The 22,251-nt window shown below is 53.3% G+C and overlaps 1 protein-coding gene across 1 annotated transcript in view; it reads left to right on the forward strand.

Moving 5' to 3' along the window:
• Positions 1–1,017: 1,017 nt before the first annotated feature.
• MUC1 (mucin 1, cell surface associated) overlaps positions 1,018–22,251 on the forward strand; it is a 41,469-nt gene continuing 20,235 nt past the window's right edge. The window contains exon 1 of the mRNA XM_075331288.1: positions 1,018–1,107. Within this exon, the coding sequence (XP_075187403.1) occupies positions 1,059–1,107 (49 nt within the window). The 5' untranslated portion in view covers positions 1,018–1,058. The remainder of the gene's footprint in view (positions 1,108–22,251) is intronic.

A 22,251-nucleotide genomic window follows, 5' to 3' on the forward strand; every position in this document is an offset into this window, starting at 1 on the left:
TGGGGCCCCCGGACACTTGTTTTGGGGCCTCCAGACACTTGTGTTGGGGCCTCCGGACACTTGTTTTGGAGCCTCCGGACACTTGTTTTGGGGCCCCCGGACACTTGTTTTGGGGCCCCCGGACACTTGTTTTGGGGCCTCCGGACACTTGTGTTGGGGCCTCCGGACACTTGTTTTGGAGCCTCCGGACACTTGTTTTGGGGCCCCCGGACACTTGTTTTGGGGCCCCCGGACACTTGTTTTGGGGCCTCCAGACACTTGTGTTGGGGCCTCCGGACACTTGTTTTGGAGCCTCCGGACACTTGTTTTGGGGCCCCCGGACACTTGTTTTGGGGCCCCCGGACACTTGTTTTGGGGCCTCCGGACACTTGTGTTGGGGCCTCCGGACACTTGTTTTGGAGCCTCCGGACACTTGTTTTGGGGCCCCTGGACACTTGTTTTGGGGCCCCCGGACACTTGTTTTGGGGCCTCCAGACACTTGTGTTGGGGCCTCCGGACACTTGTTTTGAAGCCTCCGGACACTTGTTTTGGGGCCCCCGGACACTTGTTTTGGGGCCCCCGGACACTTGTTTTGGGGCCTCCAGACACTTGTGTTGGGGCCTCCGGACACTTGTTTTGGAGCCTCCGGACACTTATTTTGGGGCCTCCGAACACTTGTTTTGGGGCAACCGGACACTTATTTTGGGGCCTCCGGACACTTGATTTGGGGCCTCCGGACACTTGTTTTGGGGCTTCCGGACACTTGTTTTGAGGTCTCTGGCACTTTTTTGGGGTCTTTGGCACTTATTTTGGGACCCTGGCTCCTAAACAGTAAGGTGACTATATGGTCAGGAAGGGGTGAACTGGTGACAGGTATGGAGCTAAGAATAGATCTGGACAAATTTGCTTTGTGACCTCACTGGTGCAATGAGTGACAGCAGGATGCAGCCTATCACTCCCGGCTGGAGCGGGGGTGGGGACATGCACCTGCCTACAGGTGGCTGCAGCGTGAAATCAGAAAGTCACAGGCAGCAGCGGTTCAGACTGTTAGCTCCAGCAGAATCACACAGAGCCTCAGGATGATCACGACTACTCTCCTCATCATCCTCTCCTGCTCCCATCTGCTCCGTAAGTTAAACTTTATACGTAATCTATCAATGCCAAACAGCTGCAGGGAAAGTCCTGGATTATGGGAGAAATAAGGGAAACCGGAGGGACATATGGATGTGTATGTACTGGTGATGGAAGGATAGGAATATATAAATATGTGTAGCCAAACTGAGTGTTCGATGTTAACTGTATTAACTGTACAACATACTGAGCTCTGCTACTTCTGTACATGGATCACATGGACCTCTGAAAGCCCCGGTCGGTAAATTGAGCCATAATTATTTATTGATATATGATGTAGCAGAGATGCGTGTGCACTCTTGGGTAAGATATGACGTCCCCATGTATGAGAACATAGAACATATGGACTGTAGAGGCAGATCACCTGTTTATTGATTATGTTCTTCCATTATTAATCCAAATACCTGACCCAGCAAATATTAAAGGCAGGATTGGCATATCGGGGGAACAACAGTGAAGGCATAAACCCAGCTGAACATGATTGGTGTTTATGGATGAATTGCAGTGATGATAGAATGGTTGGTATAAATGGCACCGCGATGGGGTGCGCATGTGCCCCAAAACTGAGGTTATTCTTATTTTGTAGTGATCACATAAAATGATGGGATTCTGAGAAATCGGTTTCATTATCTAGACTATTCTGTTTAAATTATTATATAATATGAACCCCACAATATGTTGTGAATCCCAATTCTCATTAATTCAACTGACTCAAAATGTTTTGTAAAAACAATAGTAGCCAGGATATATCTCGAGGACACCAAGTTAATCATATGCTGACCAGAAGAGTAGTGATAAGGGATCCCGATAACAGAGTAACAGGATGGACAGGGCGTGAGCTCAGGACAGAATGGCTGATGTCCATAGTTCTGTACCCTGTCTATTCCAGGATTCTCTCTTTCCCCCTCCATGCTTCTCTATCCAATTCATACTCCTCTTTCCCCTAAACATTCCTATGTCCTCTAAAGACACCTTGGACCCCACCAGTCCCCTCTAGACTTTTCTGTCTCTATCCAGACTCTTCTGCCCCCTTTAGACATCTTTTTCTTATCCAGGCTTCATTGCCCTTTCTGTACTCCCGTTTCCCACCAGACTTCTGTCTCTCTCTAGACTCTTGTCCCAATCTACACAGCCGTGTTCCCCTCCACACACCTCCAGATTTCTACACATGCCTGTCTGCTACAGTCCTTTCCAGACACCTCCAGACTTTGTAACCTCGGATTTTCCTCTCCACTTCAGAGATGGGCGTTTTGGGGTGGCTATTGTATGGTTGATATAAAAGGCATCACAGATGGTCTTCCTATGTTTCTCCTATTATTGTGGTGATCACATGAGATGTGGAGATGCTGGAAGAAGATCTGCTCAGAATCTAGCTGTATTCTTTTCATGTCAAAATGTGATCAGAACCCCCCAAATCTGTTGTAAACATGTTTAGTAGAGTTCATGGTGACGAATATAATGGCACAAAACGATTTATCACTTTTCCTGATTTGACTTTTATATAAGAGGAAGTATATAGATAAGTAATGGCCGGGTGGACAGGGCGTGGACCTGTGACACAACTGCTGACATAGAAGACGCTGCTCAGTGGTGAAGGCCAAAGTAAGGCCACTAACTGGTTTATTCGCTCTCCATTATGAAATAAACATTGTTCTTGCTAAACTCTTCTTTTCTCTTCAGACCCCTTTCCCCCTCAAGACCCTTCTGTCTTCCTTTAGATTTACCTTTGTCTCCTTAATTTCTGTTCCTTCCAAACACCTCCGTCCCTTGACTCTTCTGCATATCTCCAGAACCCTTTGTCTCATCCAAATTCCTGTTTTTTTCCAAGTCTACTCTGTTTCCTCAAAATCCTGTCTAGCCTAGACTTCTGCCCCCTTCCAGACTCTTCTGCCCCCTTCCAGTTTCTTCTGCCCCCTCTAGACTCCTCAGCCCCTTTTAAACCCTCCTACAGACTCCTCTGCCTTCCCTGCACTTTGATACCCCTGTCAGACTCAACGATCCCGCTCTACAAACCTCAGTCCTTCCCAGATCGCTCCTTCCTCCTGTAAACCCAACTTTCCTCTCCAAACCCCTGTTACTTCAAGACTTTTGGCTACCTCAAGACTGCTCTATTCCCTCAACTTTTTTTTTGTCATTTTCCAGACTTCTCTGTTCACCTCCAGGCCCCATTGTCTCCTCCATAGATCATTGTCACCTATGGTCTCCTGTCTCTTCCTAATCCATCTGCCACACTACAGATTCCTTTCTCAATCTCAACCTCTAAAGGTGGTGTCACACATAGTAACGCAGCAGCGATCACGACTAGCAATCTGATCTTATCAGGATCGCTGCTGCGTCGTTACATGGTCGCAGGTGAGCTGTCAAACAGGCAGATCTCACCAGCGACCAGTGACCAACCCCCAGCTAGCAGCGACGCGTGGAAGCATAACTAAGGTAAATATCGGGTAACCAAGGAAAGCACTTCTCTTGGTTACCCGATATTTACCTTAGTTACTAGCGTCCGCCGCTCTCACGCTGCCAGTGCCAGCTCCCTGCTCCCTGCACACGTAGCCGGAGTACACATCGGGTAAATAAGCAAAGCGGTTTGCTTATTAACCCGATGTGTACTCTGGCTACGAGTGCAGGGAGCCAGCGCTAAGCGGTGTGCGCTGGTAACTAAGGTAAATATCGGGTAACCAAGTTAATTACCCGATGTGTACTCCAGCTACGTGTGCAGGGAGCAGTGAGCCGGCACTGGCAGCGTCAAAGCACAACGCTTAGCGCTGGCTCCCTGCAATCCTAGCCAGAGTACACATCGGGTTAATTACCCGATGTGTACTCCAGCTACGTATGCAGGAAGCCAGCACTGGCAGCGTGAGAGCGGCGGACGCTAGTAACTAAGGTAAATATCGGGTAACCAAGGAAAGGGCTTCTTGGTTACCCGATGTTTACTGTGGTTACAGCTTACTGCAGGCTGCCAGAAGCCGGCTCCTGCTCCCTGCTCGCTTCAATTCGTCGCTCTCTCGCTGTCACACACAGCAATGTGTGCTTCACAGCGGGAGAGCAACGTCCAAAAAATGAAGCAGGACATTCAGCAACGACCGCCGACCTCACAACAGGGGCCAGGTCGTTGCTGGATGTCACACACAGCGACAGCGACTGGACGTCGCTGCTACGTCACAGAAAATGGTGACTTAGCAGCGACGTCGTTGTCGTCGCTATGTGACACCACCTTAAGCCCTTTAAGTCCTGTACATACATGAGCACATAGAACATATGATAAGACATGTTATGGCTGCTTGATCTGATTCTTATTGATCGTGTACTACCACTTCTTATATAACTACTAGACCTTACATGTATTTTAGGCAGGAAATGAATGGAAAGGTTGAGCATAGCTGGATAGAGGGGTTCATTCTGATGAATACTTATTTGAGTTTATGGGTGATTTGAGGTGATTATTACATAGTTGATATATAAGGCACCGTCATGGGGTCCATATGTAGCCCAAAAAATGGACAGTATAACCGAGAATATTTCTCTTACTAATAAAGTGATCACATGTGATGGGGAGATGGTAATGGAATTTCTGCTCTGGATCTGTGTCGCCCTGGGCAAGCCAGGGGACACAGGTCACAACACCACCACACCCCACACTCCAGGTAGGCACACCTGCTAACCAGAAATCCTTGTTGCCTTCCTCCAGAGGTTGATGATGCACACCAGGGGGTGGGCCAGGCGGTTGGCTCCGCCCACCAAGGAGCTCACAACTCTGGAGGCAGGAAGTAGCCAGGCAGATTAGCCCAGGCAGGGCTTGAGAGCAGATAGCTCAGGGACGAGCTTGAGGGCAGTTCTGTCAGGGAGGAGGAAGCGGAAGGAGTGGAGGAGTAGCCCAGGCAGAGCAAAAGAAAACAACTAAGTGAAAGTGACAGAAGGAAAGGAAGCCTGAGAGCCCAGCCGTGTGTAGGGCCAGAACAGCAAGGTCAGCGACGGCGGTGACTGTTTGGAGGGGGACCGTTTGGAAGTTCCTGGAAGGACCCCGTTGGCTGTGTGCCCGGTGGTCTGGAGCAGTGTTCCGAAGGACAGTCAGCACCAGGGCAGGGGCCTCTCGGACCCTGGCAAGGCTAGGAGTCGCCAGATTTGCCAAATCCGTCAGTGACGGGGACGCAGATCCCCCAGCAACCAAGTCCCGATTGACGGCAACAGCCCGACCATTACCGGGGAGACACCGCCACCGCCAGGGCACCAGTTTCCCCAGGGCCAGCGCCTGCGGGCAAAGTGTAGAGCTCCTCCGGCCCAGATTGCAGTCGGGGAGCGGGTAACCGGAGGGAATCCACCGCTACCATCAGACAACATAGGTGCAAGGAAGAGAAACGTCACCGTCACCTACCGGGAGTGCAGGTGCAGCCGTCTGTGGGACCGTCCTACCAGCCGTTGGTTTACCGTACAAACTGTGTCCGTGTGTCAGGCTGAGTGAGTACCATAGTGCCGCAAGGCACAGCGCTGCCCCCGCGCCCCTGCGCCCTCCAGGCCCTACACTTCACATCTCATCACCGGGCCCCGGGATCACCAACCCCTACCCACGGAGGGGCAACACAACACCTGGCTGCTCCGCATCACCATCCCCGGGACCCCCACACTGAGCAGCGGTGGTGCAATCACCACAACCGTGGGTGGCGTCACGAACTATAACAATCCCCACCCAACAAACATCCCCTTTCACTCACGGGCGAGGAGTGTCGCTCGAGAAACCCCGGGATCCGGCCCACAGCTCGAGCCACCAGGAGCAGCTGCCGGACCCGAGCAGAAGGGGTGAGCGCGGTGTGCTGACACCCTCCTCCCCGCCCGCGACAACTTGGCGTCACGAACAGGATCTTACCGCTCTGCCGTCAGGTAGAGGTGCGCCTTGTTACCGCCGGAGGCATCCGGCAGGAAAATTTCAGAAGCCGCCATCTTTGGCGCGAAAAGTTCCCGCTCGAGCGTCTTCTCGAGCAGTAGAGGCGCGAAGGCCAAAACCCCGCCCCGGGAGAGGAGGGGCCGGAAAGAGCTAAGGAGGACGCGATGGCGGCTGTCCGCATGTGAGCGTGGCTGTGGAAGCGGGGACGCCAGGACCCTGCGGCCATTTATTGGTTCCTGGAAGAGGCCGCTGCTACAGACGCTGAGTCCGACCAACAACACCGTGGTCCCCGCGCCCGGCATGGCGGCGTGGGTGGAAGTCCGGACCGCCCAGCTAAGCAGCCGTCTGCAGGTCCGCATGCAGCTCCTCTTGGAGGAGTGGGAGGCCGACATGGTGGAAGCGGTGGCTGCTATGTGGAGATGCGAGGTGGAGGAAGATTTGGAGGAACGGGTAAGAGACCCACGTCCCTGTATTCCCGAGGGATCGGCCGCTGCGGCTGAGGGGCCCGGCCTACACCCGTTCACCCTGCTGCCTCTCCCGCTACCCGCGTTAGCTGCTGCTGCCCCGCCACTAGGCCCGCTACCACCACCACCGGTAGCGGTACCCTGCCAATCCGCCCCGGCGGACCGACCTGCAGCAGAAGCTCATGACCACCCTGAACTGCTTCTATGGAAGAAGCCGAAGGCTGAAGCCGTCAGCAAAGATGCACCGGAGGCACGGCGGGGATGCAGCTGCCAGGAGGCAGAGCAGGCCATGTCACAGCGGGGTCCCTCATTACTGAAGGTGCCGGTCGTAGCCGACACGGAGGGACTCTGGCTGGGCCCGTCCCCCGCACACGCTGAACCGGAGCAAACAGAAAGTGCTCCCGGCTGGGAGCGACGGCAACAGCAGCTGCGCAGAGAGATCGAAGCCCGAGAGGGGTATAGAGCGGATGTGCATGCCCGCATGTATATGGAAGAAGATTGCCCGCAGCGAGCTACCATTGGGGTCCAGAGCGGTGCACCATGTGAAGGTGGCACTAGAGACCCACGAGTGAGAATGGACTGCTGAGCCGCTTCCAGGGCAGCGGAGCACCGTTGTCCAGTCCCCGTTGGGACCACCATTTTGTTGTTGTTTGAAAAGTCTTGAAAAATGATAAGTGAAAATGATTACCGAGTTTTTCACCTGATTCACCGTGTGATTTGCAACCGGCTGGAGCCGGCACCGTTGTCCCCGTGGGGACCGTTTAAGTTTTGCATGGGAACTATCCATGGACAAGCCCGTGAACTTGCAGGGCACCACAAACGTTAAGTGGCTTGTAAATATGTTGGGTACCGTTACTGTTTCCGCAATGCCGCCTCCGGAGAGGCAGGTTGGAGGGAGGGCCCTGAGCAGAGCAGGCCGGGGCCCAGCCACCAAAGGAACCGGTGGCCACCCTCTGGAGGGGAAGGACAGATCCCGCTCGGGTAACTTGTGCTGGACTGTGGGTCAAGGGGTGCTGCCTGGGTTTTAGGGGCAGCATCAGGGCCAGGTTGCTTGGGTGGGAGAGAGCGGAAACCGTGACCGTACACCGTTGCAACGTTTAAGAAAATGTGCCTCCCGTCTTGGGAAGAGTTTTTGATTAAAAATGTTATTGATGTTTGTTTAACCCTTGTTATCCCCTTTTACAGAAAAATAAAACCGGTGTAGGACGGCAGCCCGCGGACGGTCTGCATTTTGCTAAGGGGGAATGTGTCGCCCTGGGCAAGCCAGGGGACACAGGTCACAACACCACCACACCCCACACTCCAGGTAGGCACACCTGCTAACCAGAAATCCTTGTTGCCTTCCTCCAGAGGTTGATGATGCACACCAGGGGGTGGGCCAGGCGGTTGGCTCCGCCCACCAAGGAGCTCACAACTCTGGAGGCAGGAAGTAACCAGGCAGATTAGCCCAGGCAGGGCTTGAGAGCAGATAGCTCAGGGACGAGCTTGAGGGCAGTTCTGTCAGGGAGGAGGAAGCGGAAGGAGTGGAGGAGTAGCCCAGGCAGGGCAAAAGAAAACAACTAAGTGAAAGTGACAGAAGGAAAGGAAGCCTGAGAGCCCAGCCGTGTGTAGGGCCAGAACAGCAAGGTCAGCGACGGCGGTGACTGTTTGGAGGGGGACCGTTTGGAAGTTCCTGGAAGGACCCCGTTGGCTGTGTGCCCGGTGGTCTGGAGCAGTGTTCCGAAGGACAGTCAGCACCAGGGCAGGGGCCTCTCGGACCCCGGCAAGGCTAGGAGTCGCCAGATTTGCCAAATCCGTCAGTGACGGGGACGCAGATCCCCCAGCAACCAAGTCCCGATTGACGGCAACAGCCCGACCATTACCGGGGAGACACCGCCACCGCCAGGGCACCAGTTTCCCCAGGGCCAGCGCCTGCGGGCAAAGTGTAGAGCTCCTCCGGCCCAGATTGCAGTCGGGGAGCGGGTAACCGGAGGGAATCCACCGCTACCATCAGACAACATAGGTGCAAGGAAGAGAAACGTCACCGTCACCTACCGGGAGTGCAGGTGCAGCCGTCTGTGGGACCGTCCTACCAGCCGTTGGTTTACCGTACAAACTGTGTCCGTGTGTCAGGCTGAGTGAGTACCATAGTGCCGCAAGGCACAGCGCTGCCCCCGCGCCCCTGCGCCCTCCAGGCCCTACACTTCACATCTCATCACCGGGCCCCGGGATCACCAACCCCTACCCACGGAGGGGCAACACAACACCTGGCTGCTCCGCATCACCATCCCCGGGACCCCCACACTGAGCAGCGGTGGTGCAATCACCACAACCGTGGGTGGCGTCACGAACTATAACAATCCCCACATCAAACACCCCCCTTTCACTCACGGGCGAGGAGTGTCGCTCGAGACACCCCGGGATCCGGCCCACGGCTCGAGCCACCGGTGAGCAGCTGCCGGACCCGAGCAGAAGGGGTGAGCGCGGTGTGCTGACACCCTCCTCCCCGCCCGCGACAGATCCAGCTGCTTTCTTTTGATTCCATTATATAATATGAACTCTGTAATCTATGATTCACTTGTTCTGTAGGCTCTGTGGTGATTAAGATAACACACTGGCACAAGGCTAATATTGCGTTTCATGATTTGCCCTTTTTGGAAGAGGAAGTATAGAGACCAGTGATCTAGCTAACACACCGCAATGGCCAGATGGACAGGGTGTGGACCTGGGATACAGCCGCTATATCGCTTATAAATATGTACACTCAGCCAAGGAAACTGGAACCAATGTAATCTACCATCCTTTTCTATCCTCTTCACACCCCTTTCCCCTCTAGTTTCCTCTGTCTTATTCTGAAACCTCTGTCCTCCCCCAGATGCTTCTGTTCCCTTGAGGATCCTTCCAGACTCTTTTGTCCTCTCCACACGCCTGTACCTCCTCCAGACTTCTATCTCCTTCTAGACTCCTGTGCCCTCTAGACTATTCTGCTCCTTCATTACCCATTTGTTTTTCGCCTTACTCCATTGTCTCCTTTAGATAATTCTGCCCCTTCTAGAAGCCTCTGCTTATTGGCAGACTCTCTCTCCTGATACCTCTGTCCCTTCCAGATTTCCATGTCCCTTCAAAATCCTGTCTCCACTTTACTCTTCTGTCCATCTCCAGACTTTCCTCCCCACTTCATAGCTGTTCTGTTCCCCTCCCAATTTATCTACTCTATTTTGCTAGCTTTGAGAATCCTGATCCTCCTACAAACTCTTGACTAAGTTATCCCCTCCAGACTACATGGCCCCTTCCAATCTCTTCTGTCCCCCCCGCTAGAAACCTCTGCCCTTACCAGATCACTCTGTCATCCTTCAGACCATTCTCTTGTTTCGAAACATCTCTGTCCCCTTCAGATTCATCTGTGTTTTCAAGACTCCTCTGACAGGAACGTATCTCCTGAAAACAAAGTGTAGACCATTTCTCAGCCTCTGGACATCTGCTTTTGGGGGAACAGTCAGAAGACCACCAAACACACAAAATTAGTGGTCGAACCAATAAATATCATGGGAATCGGCCCTTTTCAGGTCAATATTGTCGGTCAACATCCCATTGAATTAACCAATATTGCCGAAGGCAGCATTGGGATCTTGACTATTCTTGACTGGCCCCAATAGATATTTATTTGGCCACTTCTCGGTTTGGTCTGTTCCTGGTAAAGCCGGGTGACAGCCGGGTCCTTTATTCTGTTGTGAATTCCTTTCGGTGAAGGGTTTCGAGCTGCTGAGAACCTGATGACGCACAACGTCCTCTGCTTGTTGTGTTTATTACACTTTCCTCTCTTAATTTCCTCCTCTTCGTGACTTTCTCTCTTTCCGTTTGTTGACTTTTATTTTCAGTGTAAGTATTTACCCCTCAGGGCGGAATCTGATGATTTTCCAAACCTCAGTTTTCAGCTCTATAAATTCTGTCCTCCTTATTCTGCAGACTCTTCATCTGTATTTTGGTTACCATTCAGGGCTTGTATGTGTGTGGATTCTGGGGTGTCAATCAGTAGGGCTAATTCTCCAGGAGTTAGCATCTCTTTGCCTAATTTTGCAGCATTTTTTTTTTCTAAACCATGTGTAAATTTTCAATGACACACGAATGGTCTTGTAGAAACGCTCTTCAGATTGGCTGATTTTCTCACAGAATCTATGCTGATCTCCAGGTCATATGGCTGGGAGGAACAGGTCAATTGTTGGGCTGTAGCGTCTGCCTCTGACATGTTCCGAGTTTTTGATGTTCGAGGTGGAGCCTTCACAACTTGTAGATTGGGATGTTTCTGGCTCCCGAATCGCCTGATCCTTCTGGGACTGAAGGAAGAGCTGGAAGCTTTGGAGAGGCCATGACTATCACCTTTCCTCTAATACGGTTAAGAATGAGGGGTAAATATCTGAGCGGGGGCCTCATTCTGCTCTGGTGTTTTTTGTCTACAGCTCTGGCTGGAAGAGACGGTCATTTTAGGTGTTGTGCACAGATCTTATTAATTACATCCTATATTCTATAGATCAGCCAATGCTATAACCAACTTCTGTGTTGTTGGTATTAGTGGGTGTAGTAGGTCTGGGTGATATATCTAGTCAGTGACGTAACTAGAGTTTGAAGAGCCCAGGTACAAAGTAGGACCTGGGCCCCCCAACCGTACATCGACACTCAGGGTACGGGATAATAACGCTGACACTCGGGGTACGGGATAGTGTGGCTGACACTGGGCTCTTTCCCTCAGCACCCAGCTTTCCTATGTCCTGATATCTTGTCCCCAGCACCCACCTTCCCCATGCTCTGCTTTACATCTTTCCCTCAGCACCCAGCTTTCTCATGATATCAGAGCATGGGAAAGCTGGGTGCTGAGGGAAAGAGCCTCAAAACTTTCCCATCTCATGCTTGTATCTTTGCCTCCCCTCGTATATAGCTCTCCAAATACTATAATGGCCCCCACATACCATTCAATATAATATAATGGGTCCCACATAACCCTTCATATATTAGAATGCACCCCCCATAGTCCTCCTTATATTATACTGCACCCTGTAGTCCTCCATATATTATAATGCAGCCCCATAGTCCTGCATGTTTTATAATGCACCCCCCATAGTCCTCCATATATTATAATTCACCCCATAGTCCTCCAAGTATTATAATTCCCCCACTGTTCTCCATATTTTATAATGCAGCCCTCATAGTCATCCATATTTTATAATGCAGCCCTCATAGTCCTCCATATTTTATAATGCAGCCCTCATAGTCCTCCATATTTTATAATGCAGCCCTCATAGTCATCCATATTTTATAATGCAGCCCTCATAGTCCTCCATATTTTATAATGCAGCCCTCATAGTCATCCATATTTTATAATGCAGCCCTCATAGTCATCCATATTTTATAATGCAGCCCTCATAGTCCTCCATATTTTATAATGCAGCCCTCATAGTCCTCCATATATTATAATGCAGCTCCATAGTCCTGAATGTTTTATAATGCACTCAATAGTCCTTTATAACGTAGTATGCAACCCCCATACCGTTTATTGCACTCCATAGGCCTCCATGTATTATAATGCAGCCCCACAGTCCTTCATATTATATTATGCAGCCCTCATACCGTTTATTGCACCCAATATACCTCTATGTATTATAATGTATCCCCAAAGTATGTATAAGGTGTCTTTCATAGTGTATTATATAGCCCCCATACCATTTAAGGCACCCCCATAGGCCTCTGGCCACCGTGTACTCTGATTAAAAAAATAAAAAACAACAAATCCTCCAGGGACGTGCGCGGACACTGGGAGCAAAGGACCCCTGTGCAAGAATTGACCATGCCCCCCCTCACAAACCCCTCCCCCTGCCTCTTGGGGTCTTCCATTTTAAGTCTTGTTGTGCTTATCATCTTGCACTTGGAAAAAATAAAATCAGAGTTACTTATTCTCCCCTGGTCCAGTGGTGTCTCTGCTGCTCCGGCTGTGTTTACAGGCTGCAGTAATAATGTCACACGTGACCACTTTAGCTAATTATATATATATATATATATATATATATATATATATATATATATATATATATACAATCACATATAATATAAGCACAGGCACATACACACATACAATTTATGCACAGAGATATATACAGTGCCTACAAGTAGTATTCAACCCCCTGCAGATTTAGCAGGTTTACACATTCGGAAGTAACTTGGCATTGTGACATTTGGACTGTAGATCAGCCTGGAAGTGTAAAATGCAGCAAAAAAGAATGTTATTTCTTTTTTTTTTTTTTTAATTGGGAAAAGTTCATTCAGAGGGTCATTTATTATTCAACCCCTCAAACCACCAGAATTCTGTTTGGTTCCCCTAAAGTATTAAGAAGTATTTCAGGCACAAAGAACAATGAGCTTCACATGTTTGAATTAATTATCTCTTTTTCCAGCCTTTTCTGACTAATTAAGACCCTCCCCAAACTTGTGAACAGCACTCATACTTGGTCAACATGGGAAAGACAAAGGAGCATTCCAAGGCCATCAGAGACCAGATCGTGGAGGGTCACAAGGCTGGCAGGGGGTACAAAACCCTTTCCAAGGAGTTGGGCCTACCTGTCTCCACTGTTGGGAGCATCATCCGGAAGTGGAAGGCTTATGGAACTACTGTTAGCCTTCCACGGCCTGGACAGCCTTTGAAAGTTTCCTCCCGTGCCAAGGCCAGGCTTGTCCGAAGAGTCAAGGCTAACCCAAGGACAACAAGGAAGGAGCTCCGGGAAGATCTCATGGCAGTGGGGACATTGGTTTCAGTCAATACCATAAGTAACGTACTCCACCGCAATGGTCTCTGTTCCAGACGAGCCCGTAAGGTACCTTTACTTTCAAAGCGTCATGTCAAGGCTCATCTACAGTTTGCTCATGATCACTTGGAGGACTCTGAGACAGACTGGTTCAAGGTTCTCTGGTCTGATGAGACCAAGATCGAGATCTTTGGTGCCAACCACACACGTGACGTTTGGAGACTGGATGGCACTGCATACGACCCCAAGAATACCATCCCTACAGTCAAGCATGGTGGTGGCAGCATCATGCTGTGGGGCTGTTTCTCAGCCAGGGGGCCTGGCCATCTGGTCCGCATCCATGGGAAGATGGATAGCACGGCCTACCTGGAGATTTTGGCCAAGAACCTCCGCTCCTCCATCAAGGATCTTAAGATGGGTCGTTATTTCATCTTCCAACAAGACAACGACCCAAAGCACACAGCCAAGAAAACCAAGGCCTGGTTCAAAAGGGAAAAAATCAAGGTGTTGCAGTGGCCTAGTCAGTCTCCTGACCTTAACCCAATTGAAAACTTGTGGAAGGAGCTCAAGATTAAAGTCCACATGAGACACCCAAAGAACCTAGATAACTTGGAGAAGATCTGCATGGAGGAGCGGGCCAAGATAACTCCAGAGACCTGTGCCGGCCTGATCAGGTCTTATAAAAGACGATTATTAGCTGTAATTGCAAACAAGAGTTGTTCCGCAAAATATTAAACCTAGGGGTTGAATAATAATTGACCCACACTTTTATGTTGAAAATGTATTAAAATTTAACTGAGCAACATAACTTGTTGGTTTGTAAGATTTATGGATCTGTTAATAAATCCTGCTCTTGTTTGAAGTTTGCAGGCTCTAACTTATTTGCATCTTATCAAACCTGCTAAATCTGCAGGGGGTTGAAGACTACTTGTAGGCACTGTATACTGTGTACACACACACTGTACAGCCTCCATCTTTCTGCTGCCCATCATCTCTGACCTCCTCTCCTGCTGTGGATGTGGAGCTGTGCAGCCTCCATCTTTCTGCTGCCCATCATCTCTGACCTCCTCTCCTGCTGAGGATGTGGAGCTGTGCAGCCTCCATCTTTCTGCTGCCCATCAGCTCTGACCTCCTCTCCTGCTGTGGATGTGGAGCTGTGCAGCCTCCATCTTCCTGCTGCCCCTCAGCTCTGACCTCCTCTCCTGCTGTGGATGTGGAGCTGTGCAGCCTCCATCTTCCTGCTGCCCCTCAGCTCTGACCTCCTCTCCTGCTGTGGATGTGGAGCTGTGCAGCCTCCATCTTTCTGCTGCCCCTCAGCTCTGACCTCCACTCCTGCTGTGGATGTGGAGCTGTGCAGCCTCCATCTTTCTGCTGCCCATCAGCTCTGACCTCCTCTCCTGCTGTGGATGTGGAGCTGTGCAGCCTCCATCTTTCTGCTGCCCCTCAGCTCTGACCTCCACTCCTGCTGTGGATGTGGAGCTGTGCAGCCTCCATCTTCCTGCTGCCCATCAGCTCTGACCTCCACTCCTGCTGAGGATGTGGAGCTGTGCAGCCTCCATCTTTCTGCTGCCCATCATCTCTGACCTTCTCTCCTGCTGTGGATGTGGAGCTGTACAGCCTCCATCTTTCTGCCGCCCATCATCTCTGACCTTCTCTCCTGCTGAGGATGTGAAGCTGTACAGCCTCCATCTTCCTGCTGCCCATCAGCTCTGACCTCCTCTCCTGCTGTGGATGTGAAGCTGTGCAGCCTCCATCTTCCTGCTGCCCATCAGCTCTGACCTCCTCTCCTGCTGTGGATGTGGAGCTGTGCAGCCTCCATCTTTCTGCTGCCCATCAGCTCTGACCTCCTCTCCTGCTGTGGATGTGGAGCTGTACAGCCTCCATCTTTCTGCCGCCCATCATCTCTGACCTTCTCTCCTGCTGAGGATGTGAAGCTGTACAGCCTCCATCTTCCTGCTGCCCATCAGCTCTGACCTCCTCTCCTGCTGTGGATGTGAAGCTGTGCAGCCTCCATCTTCCTGCTGCCCATCAGCTCTGACCTCCTCTCCTGCTGTGGATGTGGAGCTGTGCAGCCTCCATCTTTCTGCTGCCCATCATCTCTGACCTCCTCTCCTGCTGAGGATGTGGAGCTGTGCAGCCTCCATCTTTCTGCTGCCCATCAGCTCTGACCTCCTCTCCTGCTGTGGATGTGGAGCTGTGCAGCCTCCATCTTCCTGCTGCCCCTCAGCTCTGACCTCCTCTCCTGCTGTGGATGTGGAGCTGTGCAGCCTCCATCTTTCTGCTGCCCATCAGCTCTGACCTCCTCTCCTGCTGTGGATGTGGAGCTGTGCAGCCTCCATCTTTCTGCTGCCCCTCAGCTCTGACCTCCACTCCTGCTGTGGATGTGGAGCTGTGCAGCCTCCATCTTCCTGCTGCCCATCAGCTCTGACCTCCACTCCTGCTGAGGATGTGGAGCTGTGCAGCCTCCATCTTTCTGCTGCCCATCATCTCTGACCTTCTCTCCTGCTGTGGATGTGGAGCTGTACAGCCTCCATCTTTCTGCTGCCGATCAGCTCTGACCTCCTCTCCTGCTGTGGATGTGGAGCTGTACAGCCTCCATCTTTCTGCCGCCCATCATCTCTGACTTTCTCTCCTGCTGAGGATGTGAAGCTGTACAGCCTCCATCTTTCTGCTGCCCATCAGCTCTGACCTCCTCTCCTGCTGAGGATGTGAAGCTGTACAGCCTCCATCTTCCTGCTGCCCATCAGCTCTGACCTCCTCTCCTGCTGTGGATGTGAAGCTGTGCAGCCTCCATCTTCCTGCTGCCCATCAGCTCTGACCTCCTCTCCTGCTGAGGATGTGGAGCTGTGCAGCCTCCATCTTTCTGCTGCCCATCAGCTCTGACCTCCACTCCTGCTGTGGATGTGGAGCTGTGCAGCCTCCATCTTTCTGCTCCCCATCAGCTCTGACCTCCTCTCCTGCTGTGGATGTGGAGCTGTGCAGCCTCCATCTTTCTGCTGCCCATCAGCTCTGACCTCCTCTCCTGCTATGGATGTGGAGCTGTGCAGCCTCCATCTTCCTGCTGCCCCTCAGCTCTGACCTCCACTCCTGCTGAGGATGTGAAGCTGTACAGCCTCCATCTTCCTGCTGCCCCTCAGCTCTGACCTCCTCTCCTGCTGTGGATGTGGAGCTGTACAGCCTCCATCTTCCTGCTGCCCATCAGCTCTGACCTCCACTCCTGCTATGGATGTGGAGCTGTGCAGCCTCCATCTTCCTGCTGCCCCTCAGCTCTGACCTCCACTCCTGCTGAGGATGTGAAGCTGTGCAGCCTCCATCTTCCTGCTGCCCATCAGCTCTGACCTCCACTCCTGCTATGGATGTGGAGCTGTGCAGCCTCCATCTTCCTGCTGCCCCTCAGCTCTGACCTCCACTCCTGCTGTGGATGTGGAGCTGTGCAGCCTCCATCTTCCTGCTGCCCATCATCTCTGACCTCCTCTCCTGCTGAGGATGTGGAGCTGTGCAGCCTCCATCTTCCTGCTGCCCATCAGCTCTGACCTCCACTCCTGCTGAGGATGTGGAGCTGTACAGCCTCCATCTTTCTGCTGCCCCTCAGCTCTGACCTCCACTCCTGCTGTGGATGTGGAGCTGTGCAGCCTCCATCTTCCTGCTGCCCCTCAGCTCTGACCTCCACTCCTGCTGTGGATGTGGAGCTGTGCAGCCTCCATCTTCCTGCTGCCCCTCAGCTCTGACCTCCACTCCTGCTGTGGATGTGGAGCTGTGCAACCTCCATCTTTCTGCTGCCCCTCAGCTCTGACCTCCACTCCTGCTGAGGATGTGAAGCTGTGCAGCCTCCATCTTCCTGCTGCCCCTCAGCTCTGACCTCCACTCCTGCTGAGGATGTGGAGCTGTACAGCCTCCATCTTTCTGCTGCCCATCAGTTCTGACCTCCTCTCCTGCTGTGGATGTGGAGCTGTGCAGCCTCCATCTTTCTGCTGCCCCTCAGCTCTGACCTCCTCTCCTGCTGTGGATGTGGAGCTGTGCAGTCTCCATCTTCCTGCTGCCCATCAGCTCTGACCTCCTCTCCTGCTGTGGATGTGAAGCTGTGCAGCCTCCATCTTTCTGCTGCCCATCAGCTCTGACCTCCACTCCTGCTGTGGATGTGGAGCTCTGCAGCCTCCATCTTTCTGCTGCCCATCATCTCTGACCTCCACTCCTGCTGTGGATGTGGAGCTGTGCAGCCTCCATCTTTCTGCTGCCCATCATCTCTGACCTCCTCTCCTGCTGTGGATGTGGAGCTGTGCAGCCTCCATCTTTCTGCTGCCCATCAGCTCTGACCTCCACTCCTGCTGAGGATGTGGAGCTGTGCAGCCTCCATCTTTCTGCTGCCCATCAGCTCTGACCTCCTCTCCTGCTGTGGATGTGGAGCTGTGCAGCCTCCATCTTTCTGCTGCCCATCATCTCTGACCTCCTCTCCTGCTGAGGATGTGGAGCTGTGCAGCCTCCATCTTTCTGCTGCCCCTCAGCTCTGACCTCCACTCCTGCTGTGGATGTGGAGCTGTGCAGCCTCCATCTTTCTGCTGCCCATCATCTCTGACCTCCACTCCTGCTGTGGATGTGAAGCTGTACAGCCTCCATCTTCCTGCTGCCCATTAGCTCTCACCTCCACTCCTGCTGAGGATGTGAAGCTGTGCAGCCTCCATCTTTCTGCTGCCCATCAGCTCTGACCTCCTCTCCTGCTGAGGATGTGAAGCTGTGCAGCCTCCATCTTCCTGCTGCCCATCAGCTCTGACCTCCACTCCTGCTGAGGATGTGAAGCTGTGCAGCCTCCATCTTCCTGCTGCCCATTTGCTCTGACCTCCACGCCTGCTGAGGATGTGAAGCTGTGCAGCCTCCATCTTTCTGCTGCCCCTCAGCTCTGACCTCCACTCCTGCTGAGGATGTGAAGCTGTGCAGCCTCCATCTTCCTGCTGCCCCTCAGCTCTGACCTCCACTCCTGCTGTGGATGTGGAGCTGTGCAGCCTCCATCTTCCTGCTGCCCCTCAGCTCTGACCTCCTCTCCTGCTGAGGATGTGAAGCTGTGCAGCCTCCATCTTCCTGCTGCCCATCAGCTCTGACCTCCACTCCTGCTGTGGATGTGGAGCTGTACAGCCTCCATCTTCCTGCTGCCCATCAGCTCTGACCTCCACTCCTGCTGTGGATGTGGAGCTGTACAGCCTCCATCTTCCTGCTGCCCATCAGCTCTGACCTCCTCTCCTGCTGTGGATGTGGAGCTGTACAGCCTCCATCTTTCTGCTGCCCATCATCTCTGACCTCCTCTCCTGCTGAGGATGTGGAGCTGTACAGCCTCCATCTTTCTGCTGCCCCTCAGCTCTGACCTCCTCTCCTGCTGTGGATGTGGAGCTGTGCAGCCTCCATCTTTCTACTGCACCTCAGCTCTGACCTCCTCTCCTGCTGTGGATGTGGAGCTGTACAGCCTCCATCTTTCTGCTGCCCATCAGCTCTGACCTCCACTCCTGCTGTGGATGTGGAGCTGTGCAGCCTCCATCTTTCTGCTGCCCATCAGCTCTGACCTCCACTCCTGCTGTGGATGTGGAGCTGTGCAGCCTCCATTTTTCTGCTGCCCCTCAGCTCTGACCTCCACTCCTGCTGTGGATGTGAAGCTGTGCAGCCTCCATCTTCCTGCTGCCCATCAGCTCTGACCTCCTCTCCTGCTGTGGATGTGGAGCTGTGCAGCCTTCATCTTCCTGCTGCCCCTCAGTTCTGACCTCCACTCCTGCTGTGGATGTGGAGCTGTGCAGCCTCCATCTTCCTGCTGCCCATCATCTCTGACCTCCTCTCCTGCTGTGGATGTGGAGCTGTGCAGCCTCCATCTTCCTGCTGCCCATCATCTCTGACCTCCTCTCCTGCTGTGGATGTGGAGCTGTGCAGCCTCCATCTTTCTGCTGCCCATCAGCTCTGACCTCCACTCCTGCTGAGGATGTGGAGCTGTGCAGCCTCCATCTTTCTGCTGCCCATCAGCTCTGACCTCCTCTCCTGCTGTGGATGTGGAGCTGTGCAGCCTCCATCTTTCTGCTGCCCATCATCTCTGACCTCCTCTCCTGCTGAGGATGTGGAGCTGTGCAGCCTCCATCTTTCTGCTGCCCCTCAGCTCTGACCTCCACTCCTGCTGTGGATGTGGAGCTGTGCAGCCTCCATCTTTCTGCTGCCCATCATCTCTGACCTCCACTCCTGCTGTGGATGTGAAGCTGTACAGCCTCCATCTTCCTGCTGCCCATTAGCTCTCACCTCCACTCCTGCTGAGGATGTGGAGCTGTGCAGCCTCCATCTTTCTGCTGCCCATCAGCTCTGACCTCCTCTCCTGCTGAGGATGTGAAGCTGTGCAGCCTCCATCTTCCTGCTGCCCATCAGCTCTGACCTCCACTCCTGCTGAGGATGTGAAGCTGTGCAGCCTCCATCTTCCTGCTGCCCATTTGCTCTGACCTCCACGCCTGCTGAGGATGTGAAGCTGTGCAGCCTCCATCTTTCTGCTGCCCCTCAGCTCTGACCTCCACTCCTGCTGAGGATGTGAAGCTGTGCAGCCTCCATCTTCCTGCTGCCCCTCAGCTCTGACCTCCACTCCTGCTGTGGATGTGGAGCTGTGCAGCCTCCATCTTCCTGCTGCCCCTAAGCTCTGACCTCCACTCCTGCTGAGGATGTGAAGCTGTGCAGCCTCCATCTTCCTGCTGCCCATCAGCTCTGACCTCCACTCCTGCTGTGGATGTGGAGCTGTACAGCCTCCATCTTCCTGCTGCCCATCAGCTCTGACCTCCACTCCTGCTGTGGATGTGGAGCTGTACAGCCTCCATCTTCCTGCTGCCCATCAGCTCTGACCTCATCTCCTGCTGTGGATGTGGAGCTGTACAGCCTCCATCTTTCTGCTGCCCATCATCTCTGACCTCCTCTCCTGCTGAGGATGTGGAGCTGTACAGCCTCCATCTTTCTGCTGCCCCTCAGCTCTGACCTCCTCTCCTGCTGTGGATGTGGAGCTGTGCAGCCTCCATCTTTCTACTGCACCTCAGCTCTGACCTCCTCTCCTGCTGTGGATGTGGAGCTGTACAGCCTCCATCTTTCTGCTGCCCATCAGCTCTGACCTCCACTCCTGCTGTGGATGTGGAGCTGTGCAGCCTCCATCTTTCTGCTGCCCATCAGCTCTGACCTCCACTCCTGCTGTGGATGTGGAGCTGTGCAGCCTCCATTTTTCTGCTGCCCCTCAGCTCTGACCTCCACTCCTGCTGTGGATGTGAAGCTGTGCAGCCTCCATCTTCCTGCTGCCCATCAGCTCTGACCTCCTCTCCTGCTGTGGATGTGGAGCTGTGCAGCCTTCATCTTCCTGCTGCCCCTCAGTTCTGACCTCCACTCCTGCTGTGGATGTGGAGCTGTGCAGCCTCCATCTTCCTGCTGCCCATCATCTCTGACCTCCTCTCCTGCTGAGGATGTGGAGCTGTACAGCCTCCATCTTTCTGCTGCCCCTCAGCTCTGACCTCCTCTCCTGCTGTGGATGTGGAGCTGTGCAGCCTCCATCTTTCTACTGCACCTCAGCTCTGACCTCCTCTCCTGCTGTGGATGTGGAGCTGTACAGCCTCCATCTTTCTGCTGCCCATCAGCTCTGACCTCCACTCCTGCTGTGGATGTGGAGCTGTGCAGCCTCCATCTTTCTGCTGCCCATCAGCTCTGACCTCCACTCCTGCAGTGGATGTGGAGCTGTGCAGCCTCCATTTTTCTGCTGCCCCTCAGCTCTGACCTCCACTCCTGCTGTGGATGTGAAGCTGTGCAGCCTCCATCTTCCTGCTGCCCATCAGCTCTGACCTCCTCTCCTGCTGTGGATGTGGAGCTGTGCAGCCTTCATCTTCCTGCTGCCCCTCAGTTCTGACCTCCACTCCTGCTGTGGATGTGGAGCTGTGCAGCCTCCATCTTCCTGCTGCCCATCATCTCTGACCTCCTCTCCTGCTGTGGATGTGGAGCTGTACAGCCTCCATCTTTCTGCTGCCCATCAGCTCTGACCTCCACTCCTGCTGTGGATGTGGAGCTGTGCAGCCTCCATCTTTCTGCTGCCAATCAGCTCTGACCTCCACTCCTGCTGTGGATGTGGAGCTGTGCAGCCTCCATTTTTCTGCTGCCCCTCAGCTCTGACCTCCACTCCTGCTGTGGATGTGAAGCTGTGCAGCCTCCATCTTCCTGCTGCCCATCAGCTCTGACCTCCTCTCCTGCTGTGGATGTGGAGCTGTGCAGCCTTCATCTTCCTGCTGCCCCTCAGTTCTGACCTCCACTCCTGCTGTGGATGTGGAGCTGTGCAGCCTCCATCTTCCTGCTGCCCATCATCTCTGACCTCCTCTCCTGCTGTGGATGTGGAGCTGTGCAGCCTCCATCTTCCTGCTGCCCATCATCTCTGACCTCCTCTCCTGCTGTGGATGTGGAGCTGTGCAGCCTCCATCGTCCTACTGCCCCTCAGTTCTGACCTCCTCTCCTGCTGTGGATGTGGAGCTGTGCAGCCTCCATCTTTCTGCTGCCCATCAGCTCTGACTTCCTCTCCTGCTGTGGATGTGGAGCTGTGCAGCCTTCATCTTCCTGCTGCCCCTCAGTTCTGACCTCCACTCCTGCTGTGGATGTGGAGCTGTGCAGCCTCCATCTTTCTGCTGCCCCTCAGCTCTGACCTCCTCTCCTGCTGTGGATGTGGAGCTGTGCAGCCTCCATCTTTCTGCTGCCCCTCAGCTCTGACCTCCTCTCCTGCTGAGGATGTGGAGCTGTGCAGCCTCCATCTTTCTGCTGCCCCTCAGCTCTGACCTCCTCTCCTGCTGTGGATGTGGAGCTGTGCAGCCTCCATCTTTCTGCTGCCCCTCAGTTCTGACCTCCACTCCTGCTGTGGATGTGGAGCTGTGCAGCCTTCATCTTCCTGCTGCCCCTCAGTTCTGACCTCCACTCCTGCTGTGGATGTGGAGCTGTGCAGCCTCCATCTTTCTGCTGCCTTTCAGTTCTGACGTCCGCTCCTGCAGAAATCAGCTTCACACACACAAAA

The sequence above is a fragment of the Anomaloglossus baeobatrachus genome, chromosome 12 (assembly GCF_048569485.1).
Source record: "Anomaloglossus baeobatrachus isolate aAnoBae1 chromosome 12, aAnoBae1.hap1, whole genome shotgun sequence".
Classification (NCBI taxonomy): domain Eukaryota; kingdom Metazoa; phylum Chordata; class Amphibia; order Anura; family Aromobatidae; genus Anomaloglossus; species Anomaloglossus baeobatrachus.